The 19,170-nt window shown below is 30.7% G+C and overlaps 1 protein-coding gene across 4 annotated transcripts; it reads right to left on the bottom strand.

Annotated features, from left to right (window-relative positions):
- Nucleotides 1-830: 830 nt before the first annotated feature.
- On the bottom strand, nucleotides 831-18,679 carry LOC111031901 (serpin B4-like). 4 transcript variants are annotated; one of them, XM_022312016.1, is made up of 9 exons: nucleotides 18,578-18,679; nucleotides 18,285-18,491; nucleotides 15,350-15,426; nucleotides 15,102-15,281; nucleotides 14,651-14,861; nucleotides 14,367-14,575; nucleotides 14,108-14,293; nucleotides 13,916-14,054; nucleotides 11,342-11,561 (listed from the first exon to the last, which is right to left on the bottom strand). In XM_022312016.1, exons 2-9 carry the CDS (start codon nucleotides 18,292-18,294, stop codon nucleotides 11,392-11,394), a joined length of 1,182 nt encoding a protein of 393 aa, XP_022167708.1. In that variant the 5' UTR covers nucleotides 18,295-18,491; nucleotides 18,578-18,679; the 3' UTR covers nucleotides 11,342-11,391. The 4 variants fall into 4 exon arrangements, with proteins under 4 accessions (XP_022167711.1, XP_022167710.1, XP_022167708.1 ...); XM_022312019.1 differs by lacking the exons at nucleotides 11,342-11,561; nucleotides 18,578-18,679 and adding an exon at nucleotides 831-1,060 and having other exon boundaries at nucleotides 18,285-18,560; XM_022312018.1 differs by lacking the exons at nucleotides 11,342-11,561; nucleotides 18,578-18,679 and adding an exon at nucleotides 6,249-6,525 and having other exon boundaries at nucleotides 18,285-18,560.
- Nucleotides 18,680-19,170: the final 491 nt, after the last annotated feature.

Genomic DNA, 19,170 nt, shown 5'->3' with positions numbered 1-19,170 from the left:
GAGTACTACAAGTTACAACGGTCGTAGTTGAAACTACCATTGAATGAAAAAAAAACCTATTTATAGAATTATTATTTTAATGTTTTATATAGGTAGCGCAACTATTTAATATTCCACATAACGCTTAATAATACATTTATTATAATTTATAGTATATGGTAATATGGTACTTTATGATTTATGGTATAAGGTAATTTAAAACTGTGAGCAGCGGACACACACACGCATGTTTATTATCAGTGGTGCTCATTATTTTCATGGATGGAAAAAAAAATTATAAATTATAAGCTAAGGGACGCTCACTTTCGTAATATGCGGATATTTTTTTCAAGGAAAACTTGATGAATAAATTAGTCCAAAGGTATAATTGAACAGGGAAATTCTCAGGAGATTATAATGACCTAATAGTGTAATAAAAAGGTACCAAGAGGAATAGCCGAGAAAAAACACAAAACAACTTAATCTCTGAACAGTTATTTCCGTGTAAAAAAATCTTAATAAAATGACTACTATATAGCCAATTATTACAGGGTCTAACTAAAGAGTTATGTGTGATAAGATATTTTTAAACGTACAACGCATGCCTGCCAACTTACTTTTAACAAATTGAGACTGTAAGGTATATATTTACAAAATTGGTATTGGAATTGCTTGGAATTGAATGCTAATTAATCAGGTAAGAAATTATCGTATAATAATAATTATTAAATAACAAACAAATGTTCATATTATTAATTGTATAGATGGTATCATAAGAATAATATTCTTAATATATTATATTTTTATCGCTTAAAAGTAGGTAGAACATGTAAAAATAAAAATCGTATCAATAAATAATAAGTAGTTATTGTGTGTATAATATTGCTTATAGGTATGAATATAATAAAATATGATAAATCGTTTGGCATTCTGGACTATGGTTATGGTTTTGACAAACGGCCCTGAAACAAAACGTCGTTCGTACCAGAGAGTATCACGATGACGAACGGATGATTGGCGTGGAAATCAACTTTTGGCGACGGTTCCGGTATCCACGCACTCAATAACGCGAATTGCATTCCTGTACGCAAAATCACACATACAATATGAGATAACGGTGAGTTGTTTTTCAATTATTTAAATTATTGTTCATCGACAATGATAATAATATTATTATACGTTCGAAACGGATTGAGACATTGAACAAAGAAAAATCAATATCACAAAATACATTTCGCTCACTACACAGTATTATAATACCTATGTATCATGTTTAAGTGTACCGTATGAGCCACTATATGGTACACATTATCATGATATATCTATATCTATATCAATAATATCTATATACATTTTGTACACACACACACACACGCACACACGCACACACACACACACACACACACACACACAGCGAGCACGAGTGAGCAAAACAATTATTCAAAGCGATCGGACGGGCCAATGAAAAAGCTGATTTTTTTCCATAGAAATATAGCAAACAGCTTATGTATAACTGTACAATATCTGTGCAAAAACCCCAATACGTTTGGCTTGGCTGACTGTGGCTGGCGCGTAAAATGCGTAAAAACTATTAATTATATACATGTACACGTACACCTCTATAAGTATTTTGTTTTTTTTTTTTTTTAACAATTTTAAGAGTGCAAAAACAACGATATAATTAGATAGGTACCTACAAAACTACAGTATATTGTCGTGTTACAGGCTAAACTGCGGTTGAACAATAAAACGGTTAACTATGAGTGTGTAATATGTGTACATGTCTATCATAAAATTATATAATATGTCTTAACATAAACAATCGCATATAGTGTACCCCAAATTGTTGTTTTGTGTTCGACATAAAAATCTATGATGGCCAACTTTTTTAGAGCTAATTTTCGTAAATACTTATGGAGTTGAATTATGCATTTATGTATTAAGCATATTCAAATAGTCGTATGAGTCTTATAGAGTTTAAGATCAGAAAGCGGATAGAGATAATATAGTATATGTATATACATATAAAGTAAGGTGGTAGTTGTGGGGTACTCTGTAAGCCCTCCTCAATGCGTAATCTTTAAGACTTACATAACTATTTGAATATTTAATAGAAATTCATAATTCAACTCATAAAGTATTTATGTAAATTAACTCTATAAATCGGCTATCGCAGATTTAAAAAAAAGAAAAAAACAACGATTTTTAATTTGTTTTCTTCTAGTATAGTTAAGTATGAAAAACACGACATATCTGTATAATAATAGTAGCTCTCAAAATACGTATAGTAAGAGTTATAAATTATTTTCCAAAAATATTAATTGTTGAGAATAAAAGTTACAGACAATGACACCTAATATTACATTATAATATTTGATGTATTTATATAACGGAACAACGATATTCTAAACATCGATAGACTGGTGAGGGTATATCTTTACCTTAATATTAAAATCTTATCTTCCCGCCTTTAAACTTTTATCTCCGCCTATGTCGAATTGGTAGACACACTAAACAGTGGTGATTCACAAAGTATGCTCACCCTTATTATTTTCTTGAATAATGCAGTTATTCAAAATAAGATTTTTGGAATTTTTAATTAAATTCAAATACTACATATTTTCGAATACTTAAGATTTTTTATACTATTTAAGGAGTATCCTGTGGCGATACAAACTTCTGATTTTTTAATGAGAACCACCCTTTTGCTTTAAATTATTCAGCAGATAATTTTTTTGAAAATGTTTTTGTATCTAAATCAAAACTTTTACGAGATTTTTTTCCAACTTATTTCACTTAATGTACTAAGGACCCTCAGTGTATGACAAATCCTGGCACCCGGCTATTGTTTTACAGAAAACTAAAATATATGTAAGAGTATTATTTATTTTTGTCATATTCTTATTACCATAAGTTATTATTCAGACAATTGTAACAAATGTTTTAAAACGATAATAGATTAATTTATTATCTTATTAACTATAATATATAAAACAACTAAAAAGCAACAAAATATCTTTCTCATTTCATCAAATCTCTTACACAATTTTTTTCGTACACAAATAATTATAACATAATTGATAATATATTTTATGCTGTGAGTATTTCTATAATTCTTAGCCGGTACTAATGTTCAATAACTCGGAAACTACTCAATTTTTTATTTAGATATTAACATATATAGGTACATCAACATTGTTTTAAAAAATAGTTTGCTGAGTACTGAATAATTTTAAGTAAAAAAGAGTGGTTCTGAATTGAAAAACAGAAGTTTGTATCACCGAAAAATGATCCAAAAATTAGTGTTAGTATTGAGTATTCAAGTATGCGGTTTTTAAGTATATTTGAAAATTGCAAAAATTAGATTTTGAATAACTGCACTTTTAAAGGAAAATGAGGGTGAGAAATAAGAACGCTGGCGAATCAGCCTATATATTAATACGATAAGCATTAAGTGAATCAACATAGGTACCTAATACCCAGCATAATACTGACGTGCTTGTATAGCAAAAACGCATCAACTCCAAAATGTTTATTGTTAGGAAATCGTGCAGTTTGAAATTCTACAACACACTCTATAATATACATACTGCACCGGGGTGTAGGCGCACTCGCAAAAACGGTCGGGTCGTAGGTACTTGCAATAATAAAAATAATAATACTTGCAATGATATACCTAAGTCTATGTACACGTTATATAATAATGGAACGTCGTCGTTCACGGGTTCGACAGGCGGCCCATAAACAAGACGTCGTTGGTGCGCGACACTATCGCGATGGCGGAGGGATGATCGGCGTGGAATTCAACTTTTTTCGGTGGTTCGACCGGATACCTGGCACTGTACTTCACCATAACGAGTGCTGCACAATATATATTATATACATTTTTAACATGTCTACGAGGTAAGATTTGTGGTCACTAATACGGGTGACGGGGAGCGAGGTGCGAGCTGATTATAAAACCGGTCAGATTTCGTGCCGCTAAAAAAACTGGAAATGGCCATCGCTCAAAGATTTCTTTGCATTTATTTTTCCACGGAAAACTGCAATAATTGTTTTTATTTAATACAACGCACCGATGGTAGGTATAAAGGTTAGCCGCTCGATCGAATTCAATTTTGAGCTCATAAAACTTGAATAGCGAGGTCGTATTTTTATTTTTATATATAATTTTCCTTAAAAAATTTCAAAATCGAGGACAGCTTTTTTATGTGTATAATATTATACGCAAGCGCACCTTGCCCCTAGACACCCCAAGACGGTTAATAATGTTAAAAAATTACGATCACGATATCCAATACAATTTGAACCACTGTACACCTATAGTATCATTCAAATAAAGGTACAACACATGCACTGCTGCTTTTGCGACCTTCAACTATTATCAAAAGCCAACAATTCCCACAAAGAAACGAGCACCTATACAAATAACATCATCGGGCGACAATCACATACACAAAAACTTTAAATAATAATCGCAAAATATGTTCAAACGAAATTTGTCGATAAACAGCAACTGCATCATATTTTATCGATGCAATAACTGCAGTATAGAAGTGGCAGATTAGCGTCATATATGTGTTACGTACCGTACCGATATTTAATTCGTGAAAAGATTTTTTTTGTTCATCAGACGAGAGGGGAAACTGTTACAAAAATGTATCACAGACGAGCTTCCCGAAGCTGATCGGTGAACAAGCCGAGCGTTTATTGCATCTAAACTCAGCTCTGTAACAGTCAGCGCCTACTCCGAAGTCGCATTTTTAACATTTGTTCACGAAAAAAATTAGAAATCGGAATCGTTGTAACATTACGTATACTATAGCACGACGGTAAACTTACCGGTTTTGTAAAAACGTCAACCGATTTAGAAACCACGGGGTAGTAGTAGACGCCTTATAATAACTATCAATTAACCACTTGAACAAATATGAGAAAAATACGAATTTAATAAATACGAAATAATATGTTTATATAAGTCAAATTGATGACCAAAGTAAAGTATAATAATATCAAAATGATAAGTGATTCAATGGTATCGTATGGTGGACGATTTTATTGACCAACGCAAGGACTTAGAATGGTAACTACTAAACTACCTACCTATATATTATACACTATAATGACCTATGTAGAAATCCGGCAGACGACTTTTAAAAAAAAGTTTACACGTTTCGAAACCAAAAAGATTTACATTTCGAGAGCATCGATATCATACGCAACAGAGGGGCACAATAACATAATAGTCGACCTCGGGCGGTTAAATCGTTAAATGTATATAATACAATGCACGCTAATAACCATCATCACTGCTGCAAACCGCGTAGACGAACAGAACCGCGGTCACGGAATAAGCGGTCGAGGTACATAATATAAGGGTGTTGAATTGAATGCGTAAATCGCCGGATGTGGCCAAATGGTGCAGGACACAGTAATGCGTTGCATGCAATTATCTGTCGCAGTATATAATATAATAATAATACGCAGAACCTGTGTAGGTATAATTATCTCGAAACGGCGTATAGCGCATAATTTGATTAGCGCAAAATATGTACACACGTATACACCGTGATCATCGTCGTCAACTTCAAATGTCGTTTCCATAGGGATCGTAAATACGTGGGCAGTCTATAATCGGATCGATTTGAAAAATGTCCAAGTGACAACATTACAACACAACGGTCGGCGAAAAAACGATTGGTTGGATTGTACGCAGCAGCGACACGCTGATGCACTCGTCTAGATACTCGATCGAAAACTGCAATATTTTGTGCATGACGCGTGCAGCTGTGCGGTATATTATTATTATGACATGCTTAAACGGTTCAGGAGGAGGGTACAAGTCAATTCAGTAGTCTTGTGGGGATTATTACCTACCTCCAGGCTCTAAGTAGCATTATGTGATGTAGGTAGGTATAGTGGGTACTCCTCGTAGTTTTCGATGTCAAAATATTTTGATTTTTGTACTTTGTTTGAAGGATAATTAAAAAAACAGTGCATAAATTCGGTACGGATACATAGGAAGGGGGGCCAAGCTGAAGAATTGGCCGCCCTGGATTTTCAGTAATTTTTTTCTGAAATTGTGAAAATGCGAAGAAAATTGAAAAAATTTCTCTTCTAACACTTGAGGATTATTCCCTCACCCTAGAAAAATTTCTGAGGGCACCTATGTAAAGATTTTTTTTCATTCCCTAAAAAGTTGTATTGAGCAATTATCATTTATACCAGAACACCGTTTTATTTTTAATCCGGAGTTTAATCACCGTAAATGAATATATTGTTCAGAATGTTTATTATATATTATTTACATTATTGTCTTGTAAGCAGTATACGCGTATAGTTTGACGAAACAATGATAATATGCGCCACTGGACGACTGCGAGTCGAGTAGTCGACACATCGCTTAAAATTTTGTTAGGCGGCCTATAAACACTACGTCGTTGTTGCGAGAAATTATTGAAAGCGTGAAAGGATGATCGGCGACGAAATTTACGTTGGGCCGCGGCGGAGGTGGTTGAAACATACTAGTCACCATAAACGTCATACCTGCACAAATATAAAACAAACACAATAGTATAGCGGGTAGTTCAATAATACATATTTGTAATGCACGGCGACAAATTTTATGTAATATTTCATGAAAGCGAAATCACGTAAATGTTACTGTAAGTAGGTAAAAACCCCATTGCTTGGTGTACGGATGAGAAACATGGTCCACGACGCAGGGTGACAAAAACAAGCAACACAGGGACCTTCGAAAGGAAAACACTTAGAAAAATATATGGGACTGTGTTAAAACCCAATACTGATTTATACGAGCAGACTCGAACAGACTTTATAATGCGCCAAATTTACAAGATTTTCAGATGTCGACAAGGCTATAGAGTGCGCTAGCAGGGGGTAAATCGATTAGACAGTACCTCATCAAAAAGCCAAATAAAAAAACTATCCGTGGGAAGGCCACGACAACGTTGGATGGATCAACCTAAGAGATTGAGAAATGGAACGAGTAGGTATTTAAGATGCAGGGGATCGAGAAGGTTGGAGAGCTCTGGTATAGAAGCTGAAAATCGGCTGAGTTACGCATGAAGTATGAAAAAAATAGATTTAAAAAAAGGCGAAGTCTGGGCAAAAACGAGTTAAAAAGTTAAAGTTGAGTTAGTTTTAACTTTTTATTTTAACTTTTTTAAATATAAAATAAAAAATAGTAAATAACTTAAGTTAAGTTAATTGCAAGTTTCCGTAAAACTATTAACCTAACTGAGCTTAAAAAAAATTAGGATAACTAATTTTACTAAACTAACCTAACTACCTGCTATGAACCTTAAAAGTTTTTGAAATGTTTTCTATAAACTTAACTTAACTCAGTTAAAGATTATCGTTAACTTGCCCAGGCTTGAATTTAAAAAACTACCGAGGGAGGAGGCGATGCGACTATAGACCCGCGCTCTAAACTATGCGAAACTGAATTAACTATAATTTACTAATAGAATGGAATAATAGAAAAAATTTACTCCTTGAATTTTCTACTGGTAAAATATTGTTCAGAACGTTTATTATAATATATTTAGGTACATTATGTTATGCTAACAGTTTAACGCGTATGACGACACGATAACACGTGTTATGCCGGGAGACTGCAAAGTGCAAATCGACACATCGCTTAAAATGTAGACAGACGGCCTACAAAGACTATGTCGTTGTTGAGGGAAACTATTAAAAGCGTGAAAGGGTGATCGGCGACGAACTTTACGCCGGGCGGAAGCGAAGCTGGTAGAGTTAGACTTTCTGATACAAACGTCAAACCTGCACAAATATAAAACAGATATAGATAGTAGGGATGTGATAGGTAGTAAAAAATATAGCGGTTAGGCATTTCAATAAAACAAAATAACCTAACCTTGTAATGCGCGACAAATTGTATGTTATATTATATGAAAGCGAAATCGCGTAAACGTTTCATCTATAAAATCATAATAATATATATTGTGTTGTATAAGTACCTATTGTAAATATGCATAGAAAAAAAACTACCAAGGGAAGCCGGCGATCCGACCATCTACGTATCCACCACCCTTAAATACGCCGCAGGATCAAATGGTAAAATATTGTTCAGAATGTTTATTATATCATACTTAGGTACATTATGTTTTACGTTAACAGTATATACGCGTTTGGCGACAGGATAATGATATGTGTCACCGGGAGACTGTGCATCGACACATCGCTTAAAATGTCGACAGGCGGCCTACAAAGACTACGTCGTTGTAGCGAGAAACTATTGAAATCGTGAAAGGATGATCGGCGACGAAATTTACGTTGGGCGGCGGCAAAATTGGTTGAATCAAACTCTTTGTGACGAACGTCATACCTGCACAAATACAAAACAAACATAGGTAGTGCACGATAGTAGGTACATATAGAGGGTATTTCAACAATACATATTTGTAATGCGTCACAAATTTGATGATGTGAAAACGAGGATCACGTAAATGTTTTACTAGAGATACAACACAAAATTATATATTATAAATACCAAAAAAGAACTGCAAAGGGGAGGGGCCATAGACTCGCTACCTTAAGATACGTACTTGATTAAACGATTGCAGAAAATTCCATCCGGAAGATTTAAATAAGCAATTTACGAAATTCGAGTGAGCGCGCGCGATTAGAGCTTTGCGACAATATAATTATTAATAAACTTGACATTAAATATTACGTAGTTAGTCATGGTTAACAAAAACATTCACAACCAAAGCTGGTTTACCCAAATATTTAACGTACAATGAGAATCGCTACAAATGGATATTGGAGATTTACGCTATCAATATTATTCTCGTGACCCGCTCGGCCCACCGGTAGAAGCTTAATACTTTAAACTTCCATAATGAGTGAAAAAATGTAATAGTGTTGAAAAATGCAAAATGCTATATTAATTATATGATAACTGAAAATTATAAGAAACGATATAATTTTAACGGTTTTGATAAACGGCCCATGTATAAAATGGTCTTTGTTCTAGAAACGATCGAAACAAAGAAAGGGTGATCAGCAACAAAATATGCTTTGGGTAGTTGTGCAGGAAGTCTCAGTAAAATTATATTTACACCTGTATAAAAATAAAACAATCTTATAATAAGGTACACAATAATGTATCGTCTGTTTTGACAATTAGATAAGCGTAGAAACAAAAGTGCAAGTCTCAAATAAAATAGGTATAACATAATGAAACTAACAAATTAACTATTTGTTAGGTGTTTATCAGATGCAATGAAATACAACATTCAAAATATTATGAATTCGCATAAGTTTAATTTTAGTATTTGATCAAATTGCAACATTCACCAGCACCAAAATGAATGACGGTTACCAAATACCTAATGATCGTATAGCTCAAGCACAGTTTTAACATTAGTTATACTATAAAATAAATAGATGTAAGAAACCCTTCTTAAAATTTAGCTTTGGGATCAACAATAACATTTCTGTGCACAAAAAATTAGTTGTACCATTAGTTGTTATTACTCATAAAACTGATTTATTTACACTGTAAAAAGTTTTTGTTGGTATTTATGATTACTCGTAACTTATATTTCATAAACTATTCAACAAACTAACTTATTGATATAAATATAAATGTTAGTGAATTTAATACTGTGTGCCTAATTATCAAGTAACAATCAAATATGATACAACTGAAGAGTATAATTAATTGGGTGCTTTTACAACACAAAATAATATAATTATTTGCTTAAGGTTAGTTTCAAGAAACAAAATCCACATTTATTCAACTATTTAGATAATTAAGTAAATTAGTTAATTAAAAATATTCATTAAGGTAGTATAGTACCGTAGTATCACAGCGCAACGATTCTGCCAGTAAAAATTACATGAGAATAATCAAAATATGATAGAATAACAAAAATAAACGGATGGTCAGCTTTGAATTTACTTCTATTTTTTGTTCCTGGAAAACTCATACTGTTGTCCATATCCCAGCCTGTTAAACACATTAAGGTTATACCATAATAATGATTGACGGTAAAACTTTCTAAAATATCAACCCAAGCAGATACTATGATACTAGAAAATAAAAAGCTATGTAACGGGGAACAACAAATAATGCATGAGACTCTTATACATAAGCAATTTATTATGGTATATAATATAGTTTAGTGCTTAACCTTGAATAAATCTTATATTTTGGTAAAATACACATTGTTAAAAATATATATAGGTATTTTAGCTGTTTGATATTGTTGATATTTACATGGTACATTTATAAAAAAAAACTACCTTAAATCAGATACATTTGAACAGGAACATTGAAACTAAACATGTATAATTGATATAAAAAAAAAAATTTTAAAAATAACAGTACAATAAATTAATTGAAAAAAATATATAATATATATTATAAATCAGCTTTCAAAATTAGTATTTAAAAAATAGAAAATTAATCAATCAACTTACAAAATATATATTATACCCTTAACAGTATTTTATAAAAGTCCAATATTGGTTGTATTTTATAATAATTGTTATAACTTTTGTTCAGATCAGATGGTTAAAAACTGAAATATTCAATTGTTCATTATATGTAATTAAATAACAATGTTAAAAATTTATAATGAAAATATTCATCTGAGATGTACCCAAATGTGCAATGTGAAATAAAACTAATAATAACATTTAAATAATTTAAATAGTATACCACTATAGCATTTACTATATATTTTTTTTTTATTAGTTCATTGGAACAACCTTAATGGTCTATGTCAATGTATATTTACTATATAAATATCATTTATTTTAAGTATGAAGAATAGTTTTCCACTAAAAAAATAGCTAGAAAATACAAACACTTATATTATGTTTGAGAATATGATTAACATGTGCGTTTAGACTAACAATAATAAACTAACTATGAAATAATAAAAATGTGTGAAAATACTGATAAAATTGAAATGGGTAACTATTAATAGGATAACATTTGGGTGGCTTTTAATTTTCAGATAAGTTTTGTACTCGGCCAAAAAATAAAAGTTCATTGTTTTGGCCCATTATAAAGAAGATGTATGGACAGTTTGCAAAAAACTCAACTTCTTCGTATGCTCTGGGGGTCATCAAACACCGGGTAAGCATAGTCATTCCTAATAACATAAGCATACACTTGTATTAGAACAGATACTAACATAGGTTGTCTACTGTAAATTTAAATGTTATCAATTACATTAATTATTTGTTACTAATACATATTATTTCCATTCTACAACAAAATAATAATACTAATAAAGTTATTAACAACACAAATAAATATATATATATAATATATATGGCTCAACACAGTTTAAGTTGTTAACAAAATTAATAACCCAATTATAAATACATTTTTTTTTTAAATGGGACATATTAAAGTTCTTCTTTAGTAAGATATTTTACTAATGAATCAATTTTGGTCATTCGACCTACAAAAATAATGCTACCACCTTTAGTCGAAATAAAAAATATAAACGGATGATCAACAACGAAATCTTTACGTTCTTTCATTATTAAACTTCTCTTCATACGAATTGCCATACCTAATAATATTTCAAATATTTTTATTTAGCTAATAAATTTAATTATATAGGTACTAAAGCCAGATTGAAAGTTTTATTATTATATACTACATTAGTTAAGAGAAATGAACACCAAAGTTTGTTATACTTGTTTATCATAATTGTAACACAACAAAAACAAGGTTACATAGATCAATCATAAATGATTAAAATTAGATTATTTCAGCTAAAACAAATAATATCAAACAAACAAATTGTTAAAAAAATTTAATTAAGCATATCCTATAAAATCAGGTTAAACCCAATCATTATAATGTAAGCTAAATAATAATGCATTTATTAGAAACCTTTAACTGCAATACATTTTTACTATTAGAATTTAAAAAAAAAAAACACTACTAATTTCCTTTAAAAAAATGTGTTCATAAATGTTAGCAACGGATAGTTCTTTAATCATACATTAATCAATTAAAATTTATCTAGGTAGGGTTTGATTGGGCGGGCGCTATACACATCTATATGAGTTATCTCAGTCTAACAAATGTACAACATAGCAAAAACTGTTTATGCGCGATAGAATCACTGAAACTGTAGTGATAGTTAAGACTCCAAGTTGTTATTGATTGAGAACATTATCTGTATAATATCATTTATATCATTCATATTATCACTTATATGAAAAAAGTTCTTGTTGTTTCAAAATCCCATTAATTTTATGTTTTTCAAACTTGAATAACTTTATTATTTGTAGTTCGGACATCAAAAAAATAAAAACAATATTTCACAGCCAAAATTCTCCTTTTATGTTATTACTTATTAGCTATGAATGCAGCCTTCTCGGTTTTAATGTTAAACGGTTTCAGTTTTTGCTATGTGTTAAATTTGGAAGAGAGGGACAACACATGCAGTTGTAGCGTCCTAAAACTATGCAGGAGTCTAATACAATTCTTTACGTAGTATATAACATCTAGATACAGATATCAAATTTAAAAAAAACATTATTAATTTAATAATTTAAAAAAAATGTCTAACTAATAAGTTATATTGAAAAGTATCGCAAATTTAGGTTGAGTTATTCGACTCAGTTTCTTTATGTTGTATACAAAAATGTTAAAATAAAATGATAAGAAAATAATTTAATATTATGATGATATTTAATTTTATAATACATATTAGTGTATTATAATTATGATATATTTGTACACATTATTATTTCTTAATTATTAAATCAGTCAACATGTTTTTAAATGCTTACAGAAACAAAATTATTCAAACAAGAAATAGATACGTAGAATCTTATCTTATCCTATAATAATAGTTGTTTGTACATCAATTATTTTTATTGATTCTTATTCACTTTGCCCTTTATGATATGGTTTGCGAACTCTTCTTGTGAGCAATTCTATTAAATTCGATACACTTATTTGATATTGAATCAACATTTATTGTACAAATAAGTACAAAAATAGTAGCTAAAAATCTGATTAGACACATCAAGTTAAGGTGTCAGAAAATGAATAAATAAAACAAACCTTGGTGTGATGTAATTTTAATAACTAAAGAGATAAATTATTAAAATAAATAACTTATAAGTAGAGTTGTTGAAATACAAAATTTAATTTTTGTATTGTATTATATGGTATAACTATTATATGGTATAAACTATAAAGCTATGTAGTATCTTAAATGATCAACAATTTAACATAGGCTATAAGACTAATGAGTAATAACCAATTTCAAAATATTTTAATCATATTTAAAAAAAAATTTATAACAGTAATAGAAGAATTAGGTGAGGGTAAATTAATATTTAAAATCATGGTACCATTGTTCCAATAGTAATGACATATGTAGTGATTAGCAATAATTTAAATTTAAAAAAATTAAGTTACAATTCACAGTAAATTATATTTTCTAATATATTTTTTTGTTTATACCGCAGATATAAAATAATTTTATACCACGGTAATATAGTACCTCGTATAATAAAATTATATGCAGATGTATAATACCATTGATTATAAATACAATAGCAATTATAATCAATGATAATACCCACTCACATCTCTACTTATAAGTAATGATTAAAATAGTGCCTACTGATAGTTTCTAAAAATAAGTATCTTCTATCACCTATTCTTATAAAAAGATAGTCCCAACAATAAGCTTTTAACAACCATGCATACAATTATTAAGAGTTTTAGACAAAAATACACCAGTATTTAAACATTTTAAAGAGGTTAAATATTGGCAAATAATGTGACGTGCTTAATTAATAGAAAATATATTACTTGTTAAATATTATTTTATTCCTAAAAAGTGGATAAAAGAAGAATGATTACCAAACCCCAGTTAGAAAAAATAAACTATGTTACCTGTAGCTGCTGCAGCCTCGGTTCCTTTTTCATTAACGTCAACATATGCCTTATGCATAACTTTACTCACATACAGATCACCATCTTCAACAATGTTAGAAAAGTTTGCCGCTCGTGTAAACATTGTTGGACATCCAAGCTAAAATATATATTATAAATAAATAAATATAGACTTTTTTTAAATATACTTACGTTGGATAATGTTTCTTCTAATTGCAGAGACTGCTCTAATTTGAAACGAGGCAATTTGACAGTAACATGATACTGGGTCATTTTATTTGAAATTTCATGCAATTTAATTTTTGAAAAGTTATTTTCCAGGTCTTTCAAACCATCCTTAGCATCGGGCAATAAAATTATCATTTTAAAAGCGTGGTGCTAAACAAAAAATACAAAATAAAGAATTTTTCAAAATATTATATTTATTTTACATTTATAAAGCAATATTCACTTCGTAGGGTAATTCAAGTGCAGCGAATTTTAGATCACTATCATGATAGTATTGCAAATCGTGTCTGAGAGTCATCATTTTGACTGTTACTTTGTTGCTTGGAGTTACATAAAATGAGTCATCTTCTGCATCATTAAACTTATGTGCCCAAGCACTTTTAAAATGCACAGCATTTGCCAATACTAAGGCAGTGGCTTGAGTAATGGAATCTGTAAAAAAAATGAAACATTAATATTACTATATTATCCATATTTAAATATAAACATATTATAAAAGTTATTAACCTTTAGGAAATAAGTCTTTGATTTTGTTATTGGTTTTACTTAAAACCCAATTATTCAAATATTGGCGCTGTTGATCGGGGTCACTTTTGAAATTTAATTTCTCCATAGAAGATTTTAAATATTTTTTAGAGTTTTCCACAAAACTATCTTTAACATTGAAAGCTGTATCGACAAACATTCCGGTTGCCAATTTCAGATTATCATTTTCACTCTAAAATAGTATTAAATTACAACATATTATATTTTTATAATGTAAATACACATAACTATTTTCATACACTTTTAAGTATGCTGTATTTAACAACATTTAAGAGAATAAATTTTAAGTATAAACTACAATGGTATTTAGGTGAAAATTTATATTCTATTGTTATACATTTCATGGTTGTTAAAAAAATCAAAAAGTTAAGCAATTTAATCTTAATATTCAGACAACGCATAATATGCTCACTGTTAAGTCTTTCAATAGATTCTTATATGCTTCCAATGAATGAGTAGTTTCATTTAAATGTATAGTTTTTATCATTTCATCAAAGGTTTTTGAAGCTGCTCCAACACTAGCCATAAACATAATCACATGGATACTGAATGGTGAGTAAAATATATTTCCTGTTTCGGTTTTGGCCAATTCCTAAATTAATTAAAAATAATAATTAGATAAAACAAATTACTATATTTATAAAAAAAATAGTTCTTTACCTTGTACAAAGAAAACGAAAAATCATGATTTGCCAAGCTCAACGCTTCTAAATTTGTGAGCGCCATATTTTTAGGATCTGAAATAGATATATGAAATAAACTTTTATTAATTCACACTTATAGCAATAGGTATATTCAATAAGTAATACCTAGGTAAGTAGCAATTTTCAAATTACAATAAAATATTTAAATAGGTACTATATAGTTTAATAGGGATCTCAAGACTGATAGTACTCAAGATAAATAACCTAACTTTATATTACGTATAAATAATTACATTTCTTACAATAGTATGGCCATTGATAATCCAATGCAATACTCTTATTTCGTAAACCGATTTATATAAAATATATAAATATTAATGTATACTATCTGCATATTGGACATTAAGAATTAAATTAAAAATAATAATAAATAAATAGACAGAGAAAATTTTAAATGATATTCGGTGTATTTAAAAAAAAATAAGATTATAATTTAAAACATATAAACACAGAAAATAATTACATTAGACAAAAATAAACTATAAAATGATGATTACTTATCTAATCCGCTTATAGGTCATCTAAAATTTAACAAAAAGTTTGACCTTCAACCTAATAAAATTGTAAGTACTTATTTTAGGTATGACAATTCAAAAATTAATACACAAAGAACTTACTGCAGTAGGCCAATAGTTACACAAGTCTAATTACTACCTACTAAACATAATTACAAGGCATATGAAAATTTAACTTGAAACTATATAGTTTCCTAACAAGTTACAGTATACAAGAAGAATGGTCATCAAAGTAATTTAGGTATTAACTTTTGGGTATAAAATACATTTTGTCTTTCTTTTCAACTTATTTCCATTTGATATTCACATCTATGGACAATATTGAGTAGGGGTTCTAATGCAGTTTGCGTTATGAGATTGAACTTTAATTAATTCATGTATGAATAAGTCTGTAATTACTTAAAAATAGGTAGGTCATTCAGTTTATTATTTGTTACATTGAAAATATCCATTAATAAGTTGTAATAAGGGAGGGGGGACAAAGAGGTTGATAATCGAAAACACCAACAAAACTTAATTTCTGTCCATCAGCATCAACTTTTTCAGAAAGAACTAAAAATCTCAAAATGTCTCAGTCAAAGAAACTTTTATCCAACATATAGATATACAATAAAATAATGTATTTAGACTACACTATACAACTGTAAAATGATCAGGTCACCGAAATATTGTGGAGATCACATTATTATTATGGATATCGAAAAATGATTCTAAAACTTAGATACATGCATTTTTAAAAATATTTTATCTAATCAAGAAATGTATTTTTTTCATATTCCTATAACCATTAATAATTAACCATACAAGAAGTGATCAAGTTTAATATTTTAGTTACGGTCAAAACGTCAGAAACCTTGGAAATCGTTGCACAGGGAAATAGTAAGTTGGTGTTATTATTAAACCGGTGTTTATCTTTCGTAAGCTTCGAGCAGACACGGCCATAATAAGTAAGTTCCTAGGTGATTTCCAAGACACGAGAATCCACATCGACGGGCAAACAACCGAGAACTCTACGCCTTGCCTAAGTACCTAAATCTATTCGAAACAGATTTTACCTTGAAAACGGTTTTTTTTTCCAAAACCCTCGCACGAAGTTACAACTCACTGTCCGGCGGGTCGGCAGGTGGATATTATTTTATCGACGATCGCGGTGCTGCTTCGGAGACTCGGGAGCACAGACTGCGGTCTGCGGGTGATTGGGTACTGAATATTTCATATTTCCTACCTAGATAATATTGCTATTATAATATTATATTGTTAGTATGATGGTTTACTGCAGTGATGGTACTTTGGTCGGGCTAGGCGGGACAACTACGGTCAACAACAACCTGAAACCCGCCGATTACCGACGGTGACCAATTACGTTGGCGGCGGCGGTGCGACCACAGTCAGATGAGCGGATTTTTTAATAGGATGTGCAAAGTGCACGGACCGACGGCGGTTCCCCACTCATCGTCGATGACGTACCTCCATGCGTTTCCTTTCGGATTTTTCACCGCAGATATACCGGGAATCTGAATCGTCGTTATTTATCGCCTATTATTCATCATTATTTGTATGATTCAGCATTGAAACGATACAAAACAACTAAACAAAATAGACGAGTAAACAGGGCTTAACGTGCCATCAATTACTCAAACTGTGCACCTAACGTTATCATAACAATATATAATACCTAATATGATATTACCTATTGTAACACATCATTTTGAAACATTTACATTGTATTTATTGATGACTAATAGAAACTAATCACATCTTTGTTTGTGTTTATCATAAAACCCAACGATGCAATTAGGTAGGTGATTTAAAATTTAAATAACTAGTCGACATGACAAGTATGAATTAAGTAAGTATATTATGTACTATGATTAGGATTGCCATCCGTCCCGATATATCAGGACTGTCGCCGATATTGATATCTTTGTCCCAACGTCCCGACAAAAGACCAAAATGTCCCGATTCATGAATCATGATCGAAAAACAAAAAATCTTGTACGACTAAACGCCCATGATTAAAATCCAATTAAATCGTTATCACAATCGTTATTGTTATCAATGTATAAAAATGTTATAATAATGTAGGACACGAGAACCCGGCATAACTACGAAATTTCGGCAAATGTCAGGCAGGCGCTTTATTTACTCGACGCAACATATTATATGAAACTCAAAAAACCGTAATCAAAAGAAAATTTACTACATTTATTTGCTTGCAAACCAAAATGAAAATTTTTACTTCAAATTGAGAATTTTTATACACTCCATCCTAGAATTCCTAAATCCTAGAACGTCCAGACGAGACCCTAGCCAAATATGGTAACCATAACTATGAAAAACATTATTATGATGTGAGAATAATTATTAAGTACTCACCGTCACTCATAACTTCGTCGGTATTTCTGGTCAACGGCAAACTTGTGTGTGGAACAGAAAAAAGTGTAGAGTTCAATGAGACGATCGCGACCTGCGAGTATCCGTGATGGTACTTTTGAAATAAAATCTAACAACCGGATGACTTCTCGCGATGAATTTCGGACGTGACTACCAATAATTATTATTCGTCCGCTGCGTACGTGTCGCCTGCAAAGAATGGGAAGGATAACTGTTTGTTCTCTTAATAGTATTATAAATTATTATAATTATAATTATTATCTAATACTGTTTACTGTTATAGTTTGGAGTTTTCTCTGAAGTTAAAATAGACGCAATACCTTTTCTATGCGTTGTCACCACTTGTCGAGGGTCGTTGGTCGTTGATTAGATAAGAGAATGTTAACACTGTCCGCACTCCGCGCCCCGCCCCCGCGGGTGCCGAATAGAGCGATAAGCAAGCGCAACGACAACGTGCCGTGACGTCATCTCCGAACTTTTGTAAGTAGATTATTATTTATTACAAAAAAGACTCAATAATAGGAGGTGCAGGTGGTAAGTACAATAGGGGCACATCGACCTCGCTATTATGTTGTGGTTTCTGGTTCCCCTGGGAATTCGTTTAATGCCGTCTACCGCTATTTGCCTACATTGTAAATTGTAATTAGGTCTGTGTTCTGTGAATAAATATAGGTTGATATAAAATTACCTAACACCTAAACTATTTATAAAATATGGACGGGATTACATAAGTATTTTAAAAATAGGGAAACCAGAAAAATAAAGTAGTAATTAGAGATGCGATTAAAATTCAAATACTAATTAATCAAAATATAAGTTTCAAAATTATATAGGTACCTACCTATAGTTTATAAGGTCTCATGACCTA

The sequence above is a fragment of the Myzus persicae genome, unplaced genomic scaffold (genome assembly GCF_001856785.1).
Source record: "Myzus persicae strain clone G006 unplaced genomic scaffold, MPER_G0061.0, whole genome shotgun sequence".
Lineage (NCBI taxonomy): Eukaryota > Metazoa > Arthropoda > Insecta > Hemiptera > Aphididae > Myzus > Myzus persicae.
The sequence above is the reverse complement of the archived record's forward strand: the minus strand, read 5'-3'. Positions and strand labels throughout refer to the sequence as shown.